The sequence below is a fragment of the Megalobrama amblycephala genome, linkage group LG11, assembly GCF_018812025.1.
Source record: "Megalobrama amblycephala isolate DHTTF-2021 linkage group LG11, ASM1881202v1, whole genome shotgun sequence".
Lineage (NCBI taxonomy): Eukaryota > Metazoa > Chordata > Actinopteri > Cypriniformes > Xenocyprididae > Megalobrama > Megalobrama amblycephala.
In genome coordinates this window covers 17,121,215-17,130,318 of record NC_063054.1, presented here as the reverse complement: position 1 = coordinate 17,130,318, position 9,104 = coordinate 17,121,215, and the positions used below count along the sequence as shown (strand labels likewise).

Here is a 9,104-nt window from a genome sequence, read left to right as displayed (position 1 = left end):
CCGTAAGTCCTTCGTTAATCTTCGGAACACAAATTAAGATATTTTTGTTGAAATTCGATGGCTCTGTGAGGCCTCCATAGCCAGCAATGACATATCCTCTCTCAAGATCCATTAATGTACTAAAAACATATTTAAATCAGTTCATGTGAGTACAGTGGTTCAATATTAATATTATAAAGCGATGAGAATATTTTTGGTGCAGCAAAAAAACAAAAGAACGACTTATTTAGTGATGGCCGATTTCAAAACACTGCTTCAGGAAGCTTCGGAGTGTTATGATTCTTCTGTGTCGAATCATGATTCGGATCACGTGTCAAACTGCTGAAATCATGTGACTTTGGCGCTCCGAACCACTGATTCGACACGCTGATTCATAATGCTCCGAAGCTTCCTGAAGCAGTGTTTTGAAATCGGCCATCACGATATAAGTCATTATTTTATTTTTTTGGCGCACCAAAAATATTCTTGTCGCTTTATAATATTAATATTGAACCACTGTACTCACATGAACTGATATAAATATGTTTTTAGTACCTTTATGGATCTTGAGAGAGGAAATGTCATTGCTCCCTATGCAGGCCTCACGGAGCCACTGGATTTCAACAAAAATATCTTAATTTGCGTTCCGAAGATTAACGAAGGTCTTACGGGTGTGTAACGGCATGAGGGTGAGTAATAAATGACAGAATTTTCATTTTTGGATGAACTAACCTTTTAATGGATAAAACAACTTAGCTGCGCACTCAGGTTTATGGCTGCTGTAAATTTTACCTGCCACAAGATGGCACTGTTTTCAACACTCTTGATGCTTTGAAACTTTTCTGAAACATTTAGAGAAAATCTTTAAAGATTTAAGAAGCTTAATTTCTCCATCCCTACTTAATAGTTTTAGGCCTTTTTGCAAATGTTTCAATCGAATTTAGCTGTTTTCGAGAGCGTTTACTCATTTTGAGCCTGTTTTTAAACATTAACTATCTGTAATGTCATTTTTCATGTGTGAAAAAAGCGACGAAACTAAACTAGCCAATCAGATTCTTTTCACCCATATCCCCCACGCCCACCCATGCACGCACATACACACATTTTACTTTAAAACACACAAACGCAGACCTCTATTTATTCTCATTCTCTCTTGCTTTTTTATTTTCTGTCATAAGTGTACGCAGACATATTTTAATAATCAATTTAAATATTATGTAAAAAATAAAAACGGCATTATTTAGCGCGCCCTCTCATGGTGCGCACAGTGCGTACAGTCGTACGGCTGCAGGCACCACTGGCCCACATATAAGAAGAGACAACTACATAATTATGAATTTTGAGCGAACTATTCTTTATTCCTTAGTCCGTCCACATTTATACGCAGAAATTACCATTGGCGTGCATATAACGCACGTGTTTAACGTGCATATAATACACACTTTCGCGTACATATGATACTCAATTTTCGGCATGCATATGATAGCCCACGCACTTTTGGCGTGCATATGATACGCAATTTGTTGGCGTGCATATGATACGCACTTTTGGCGTAGCTTACATAGGCCTATAATACCCCCCTACCCCGCACCACTAATCCTACCCATTGCGTATCATATGCACGCAAAAAGTAATTTCAGCGTATGAACAGCACGCCAAATACAAATATAAACTCCTGCTATAGATACGCAGTACTTGTGTTGCATCGCCGCAATAGTGGATGCGCCTATATGCGCCTATATGAGAATATTTGTATTCCATTTGAATTGGTTTATTTAATACGCTGTACGCTATCTATAGATATATTTTTCATATCTTTGAGGCAAGTATACACGGGGTTTCGGTTTATTTTTGAAGCGCTCAAATTTAGAGACCAAGACGGCAGAAAGAGCACCCTTTCATTATTTTACAAAAGCACAACGTTTTATTGTTATTGTGAGTGCACACAAATAAAAGTAGACTATTGCTCTTGGATTTTAAATGCAAGTGATCGCACCGGCGCCTCTCATGCAGTGAGCGCTGCTATGCTTTCACACTACGCACAAACACTTGCATAACGCAGTTGTCGGTGAATGATAGGCGAGCGTTTGGATGTCCGGCCGATGTAGCGTACTGTAATTACCAAAGAGCAGCTGTTATGATCTGGCAATCATATTTCGCCTTGGTCCTGACCGCATCACTGTCTTTACTGGGCGAAGGAATATTTGCATTTACTGTATTCACATGTAATTGTATTTGCTACTCATATGCTGGACTGTCATGGTTTTGGCTAAAGCAGCCAGGACACTACTGAATGATGCGCATCAGAGGGGATTTTGAAGTGGGTATACGCAGTGACGACGGATAAAGAAGTGGGTATACGCCGTACTACACATATATATATATGAATATGAATGTGTGTGATGTGTGTGTGTGTGTGTGTGTGTGTGTGTGTGTGTGTGTGTCTGACCTCAGTGTGTTTCCCTACCGTCCACCACAGTGACCCTCGTGTGTGTGTATATGTTAAAACACTGTGGTATCAAATGTTCAGACATGTTCTGATGTGTTACACCTAATTTAGGTTTTTTATGTTGTAATAGGCTATTTGATAGTGTTATAATATTTGATAATATTTTCTTCTATTATACAGATGGTTTTATTTTTGTTTAATGTATATATGCTTTGGCAATGTTGTACTATTTACAGTCATGCCAATAAAGCAATTTTGAATTTGAATTTGTGTGTGAGTGTGTGGGTGGTAAGTAAATATATATATATATATATATATATATATATATATATATATATATATATATATATATATATATATATATATATATATATATAGCGGACCTGGAGGAGATGGGTGGAGAGGGGCAAGAGAAGAAGGTATGATGCGAAGGGGCGGTGTTAGACAACACCACCCCACAAATATATTCCAGCCCTCTGTCATTCTGAACAGCTTTTACTAGAAATATTCTCTCATACCCTGATCCGTTATAGCACGATCAGGCGACGGAGCTCTGGCGAAAGAGAAGGATTTAACGGAGATGGTTTTCGATTAAAGGGCTGTTTTATCGCCAGTTGATTCTCAAGTAATCGCAGTCTCGCTCAAGAGGACTGACAACATTTCACTACTTTTTTCTACAATCTTATCGACAGAGCAATCTCTATTGTCTAGAGTCTGGGGTCACTATGCATCACCCCCATATTTTTATCTCAAGATCGAAGGCATCATCCATTATTTTTACAAACGAAAAACAGTGAAAGGCAGAATTACTCAGCATCACAATTTTGACAGAAACAGATATCACTTTGTTATCGGAGGATCACAAAGTAGATGAAGAAATATAATATAACACGGCGGGAAGATGCTCAATGCAAGAAATTACATAAAGACACGAGGATAGAGTAAAGAGTTGGACAGCTTGTAAAGGACAAGGTTCTTCTTTCTGGAGCTGTCTAGTGCATAACACGGTTTGTTCATTTATTCATTTATAACTGTCGTTTTATATGTTTTTTTCTACTTGTATTCTCTCAGAGGTATAGTGAGGTAACATTTATTATAGCTTATAGGGATGTTAATCAGTAATTTCAGTATTCGTATTAGTAAAATGTTTAGACCTTTGAGTAAGGCTACAATTATTTTGAAAACTGTTCCGCGTAAATGCATTAACAATTCACAACTTTTGCTTTACACCTTTTCTTTTAAGTTATACGATTTAGAGTTACTCTGTATAAATATAGTTCACACACCAGTCATTAAAGTTTTTCATTGCCTTTTCACATTGCACTTTTTTTTCAAAACTTAACAATAAATAAAACATGTAGATGTTGTAAATATAACTTTTACAACGTGACTGTCCTTTATCAATTGTGAGCAAGAATTTTTGCTGATCTAAAAGCAAAGTTCCCACAACAGATGTTAACCTTTTGAACCAATTATTATTCTGGTTCCATTTTGTCCTGTCAGGTTGCACGCGCCAAGCATTATAGTGTGACAGATGGATGACTTTAATTGTTTAATTTCCAAAATGATCATATTTGCATTTAATATTGTAGTCCTATATAGGAAGGTTCTGAAAACATATGTAAATAGACAACATAAAAAGTTGTGCATTTGCGAGGTCCATTTGTGTGTGTTATTAGACATGCAAAACAGTTGTATTTTAACAAAAATGTAAAGGTGTTGGCCTCTTTTAAAAAATATTTTAATCAAATGTCAGACGCTTACAGTTGAAACGCGCATTTCTCCCAATAGCTTTAGTAGTATAAAATGTTTTAAATGTAGGCCTACCACAATATTTGCTATGCACCTTCTACAAATACAGTGTCACGACCATTCATTTTTTGTGAGAGCTGTTATGAAAATGTTATTGTTTATGTGTGCGAAGAAGAGAAAAAATGTTGGGGAAGATAAACATAGAAACAAAGAAACGGCAGATAAAGAATCTTGAGAAAGAAAAAAAACTATGGAAAAGTCAAATTCGTTTGTTGTTTTATTGACTTAATTGTAATTAAGCACGAAGTATTTGTGTTTCAGGACTAAAGCACGGTGAACCTGTTTGAAACTGAAAATGATGCTGAGTCCAGAACAAACTGATTCAGATCTGCCGTGGAGCCAGTCAGACGCTGAAACTATGCTGAACGATATAAAGGTTGGCTGCATCACGGATGAGGCCATGGAGGGAGAGGGCAAGACGAAGTCTCTGGCCCCGCAAACCCTCAGCAGGGAGGAAAAGAGGAGGCGTAGACGCGCCACAGCCAAATACCGTTCAGCCCATGCCACTCGCGAGAGAATCCGGGTTGAAGCCTTCAATGTTGCCTTTGCCGAACTGAGGAAGCTGTTACCTACCCTGCCCCCTGACAAAAAGCTGTCCAAGATTGAAATTCTGAGACTAGCTATTTGTTACATTTCATATCTAAATCATGTGTTGGATGTTTAGCAGAAGGACCATATTTATGATTAGTAGCCTAACGTACTCCAAGGACACATGGGGGGCCTATTTTCGGCAAACAACACAGTATCCTAATTTCGCAGTTTGTGGTCTGACATTTTGTCTTTTTGCGCTACCAACATAACAAGTGCAATTGGAAGAGATAGAAACCACGTAAGATGGCTACCACCCAAGTGTTCATTAGACAGGTATTAATGAATTTAATTAGATATTATGGATTAGAGCGAAAATAATACCCCTTTAACCAAAATGGTGATTGCTCAAAGAGTCGTGAAACATTTAAGACTGTGGTCCCTGCTTTAAGCTATAGGCTACACAGAATAAATGATGCAATAAGGTCGAGAGGGACTTAAAACAAATTGAATAACTTATGTTATTATATGGACACACCAGTGTAGAGCATTTTTTTCTAGCTCGAAAAAAGAGATAACCCGGCCCGGTTGCATCACTCTGTATAACAGTGAGGAAAAAACAACCCCTCTCCTCTAATAGCTGCTCTGTAGATGTAGTTGTTGTTCAATCAGGAGGAAATGACGTATAAGTGCCACTTGAATTATGACATCGTGACCATAACCACTCGTATTTAAATATTTATTTGTTATTTATTATACTTGTTGAATATGTTTTCATATGATTCACGTCATTTTAATTAATTAATTTATTTATTTTGAAAGATTGTTGTTTAGAATAATGTACGTTGGTTGTAGGCTATATAGGCTAGGTAAAAGAAAAGTTACCGTGTGTTAGACTTTGTCATTCAGTAACGATAAGAAAAATGTTAAGCATCAACTTGCACATTTAGTGTTTATTTATTTGATATATCTATATATTTTGTGATGCAATTAGATAAATCTGCTGTTTTTCCTTATGAGTTTGTCATGCATTAGAACAACGAATTTATTACAACGAAATCTTTTTTGAATAACTGGTATGTAAATCAATGGTCCACTAATCTCGATTGAATTGTAGGCCTATGATTTATGAGATAACAGACTGGCATATCATTGTATGACCAAAAATTACATCGCAAGTCACATTTTCTTTCACGTGTGTTCACGTGCTGATGTCTGAGATGTTTATATTTACCACCACACAAAAATTATACAATAGGCCTAAGTTAAATTTCGTTATAGTAAGTTATTTTTTAGTGAAAACATATCTGCTATCCAAAGATCTTTCTTGACTTTTCAGGGTCGTGCCCTTTGCCTTTTATTGTTTTATGCACATATTTTGTAGTAAAGTCGCTGTGACAGCCGGGTTTTTTTTTTTTTTTTTTTTTTTTTTTTTTAAGGTAGCCTAGTTTTGATTTTCATATTTTGTGGTTTATTCGTTTATCTTTTTTAAATAAATTAACAATCAAAACATGTTGATTCTTTAATCACAAATGACGAATAGCTAATAAAACAAAATAATGTCTATTTATTAAATTTAATAAGCTTAAAGATAATACGATTAAAGATAAATTTGCCAAGATATGTAAATTCAGTGAAAAACGGATGAACAGTGGTCAGTCACGTTAGGCATTGGAGTGTGGGTTTTGCTCTACGTGTGTTTGCTCCTTGTTCTCCCTCTTGGCTGAAAGGCCGTTTCCCCAGAGAGGGGGCAGGTGTTACTCCAGACGAGCCAAGACAACCAAATTACTGGCCGTCTGGCACCTCCCGTGGGAAACACACGCACACACACACACACACACACACACACACACACACACACACACACACACACACACACACACACACACGCACACGTTTGATTTTGTGAATTGTGGGGACATTCCATAGGCGTAATGGTTTTATACTGTAAAACCGTATTTTCTATCCCCCTACACTACTAATACCCCTAAACCTACCCATCACGGAAAACTGTGCGCATTTTTACTTTCTCAAAAAAACTCACTCTGTATGATTTATAAGCCTTTTGAAAAATGGGGACATGGGGTAATGTCCTCATGAGACACCATCTCCTTGTAATACCTATGTCATACCCATGCCATTATATAAATTTGTGTCCTGATATGTCACAAAAACGCGCGTACACACACACACACACAGAAAGAAAGAGAGAGAGAGAGAGAGAGAGAGAGAGAGAGAGAGAGGAATATTTATACTTATACCATTTATACATACACATAATACATTTATATATACATAACATAGCAATTCAATATGCCATAAGTAAAAGTAAAAACAAGCATAAGTAGCCTATGCTAAAACATGAAGCAATTAGGCCATTAGCATAGTTTATCTGTAATTTTCGAAATGTTTAAAAAACTGAAAAATTGAGAACATAATTAGACATTATTTACTTACATACAAAAAAATATTATCAATGTTCAGTGTTTTTCTGACAGTGGATGGAGGTCTTTTGCTGTTATCCTTAGGTTCTTTTTCACCTCTCACGATTGTCTGTTGTGTTCTTAGAGTGATCTTTGCAGGATGCCCTCTCTTAGCGAAAGTAGCAACAGTCCAGAATTTTATACATTTGCAGACACGGTATCTTACAGTGGATTCATGAACACCCAGGTCTTTAGCAAAGCTTTTGTAGCCTTTTCAAGCATCACTGTAATGGACTTTGTAAAGGTCCTGTGAAAGCTTTTGGGATCAAGGCAAAGTCCATACTAACCAGGGCTGCATTTCCCAAAAGCATCATGAGCCCAAGTTGATCGTGAAGACCATTGTCACCAATGTTCTTTAGGATCAGCTTCGCTCACAATAATTTTGGGAAACGCATCCCACATTTTCTTGATAAGAGCAGATTTGTCAGTAACCAGACTTTGTGTGCCTTTATTTACAGGGTACTTGTGGAACCCACAATTCCAATCTCAACTCTTAACTTATTTTTTTAGGTTAACATTTTTTTCAGCCTGCCGTGTCAATAATCACCCAATGTCTTCAATAAAGATTTGAAAAGTACTGTTTGTGTGTTATTATTTTAGTCATATTTTATTTTTCTATAATTGTGACATCCATGAAGATCGGACCATATTTTTTGAATAATCAATGCAGAAATGTAGATATTTTCAAAGGGTTCACAAACTTATTCTTACCACTGTATATATAAAACAAGCAAATTCTCACATCCAGAAATAATCAGTATAGTTACCCCAGACTCCCTTGTACAGTGGTTTCTCAAGCAAACGACAGGAATATATGTTTGGATTATCACTCATTCAAAACCTCAGTTCTCTCTCTGACCACAGTGTTTGTCATCCTTATAAATGTACTACACTTTACAGTCAGTGGTTTTAGAAGTATCACTTTCCTTGATAAAATATTTTGGTATACTGTTTAATTTACATTTTCTCTTCACTTGTTGACAATAACAGAACATTTACACATACACAACAGCACTCAAATTCATACACTGGCTCAGTGATTGAATGATAGTGGTTAATGCAACTTCGTAATGTCTTGAGACCACCAGAAAGGATTTAAAAGAGCATCTCTTATAATCCAAGGCTTAACATGCTTTTTCCATACTATAATTATCTATGGTTATTGTAGGCTGATGTCTCTAAAAAGATTTGACAGTACAAGTAGTAGTGCATTATAAAATGAATAAAGTGTCATACAGCAAACATAACACCAGTTTCAATAAAATTATGGAAAGAGAACAGAGCAGTGTATTTCTTAATTGTGGAGGAAGCCACAATTAATTTGTCATGTAGTATCCTAGTGTTAATTTCAGAAACAAAGAATTAAGAGAGTTGTCTTTCCAGTACATTAAACACATGCCAGAAAGATCAAGATCAAACACTACAGTGAGTAATTAGCTTTTTGTCAAACTTGTTGTTAATGATATATTCTGTGTGGATTGATTGGGTTTAATTTAGCCAATGATGTTTTAAATTTGACTGAAATTATGAAAATTGAATGAAATGCAAAACACTCTAAATAAAAACTATATCGCATGGACAAATGCATCACCCACTGATAATTTATAATTACTTTTTAATAGTTTTGACTTCATTGAGGAGTATTTGTGATAAACGGCCTATCCATTTAGTTAATTTGTGCCCATGCTGCAATTCCAAAACATACCCTAAACTAAAATTGCCAGCTGTAGCCCTGTTTTGAGTGGGTAACAGACTGCGAATGTAGCCAGCACATGTGTGTTTGTTTATGAGAAAAGGCCATATTGCTTCACTCTTCACCATGGATTATGTAATGGCAAAGACCTACAAGTGAC

At 36.3% G+C, this 9,104-nt stretch overlaps 1 protein-coding gene across 1 annotated transcript; it reads left to right on the top strand.

The window, feature by feature from the left end:
* Positions 1–2,926: 2,926 nt before the first annotated feature.
* LOC125277844 (helix-loop-helix protein 2-like) lies at positions 2,927–6,694 on the top strand. The gene is made up of 2 exons (XM_048206376.1): positions 2,927–3,435; positions 4,502–6,694. Exon 2 carries the CDS (start codon positions 4,536–4,538, stop codon positions 4,902–4,904), a length of 369 nt encoding a protein of 122 aa, XP_048062333.1. The 5' UTR covers positions 2,927–3,435; positions 4,502–4,535; the 3' UTR covers positions 4,905–6,694.
* The last annotated feature ends 2,410 nt before the right edge of the window (positions 6,695–9,104 follow it).

Coding starts and splice junctions, on each gene's coding strand:
- LOC125277844 (XM_048206376.1), top strand. CDS start 4,536: ATGATGCTGAGTCCAGAACAAACTGATTCAGATCTGCCGTGGAGCCAG.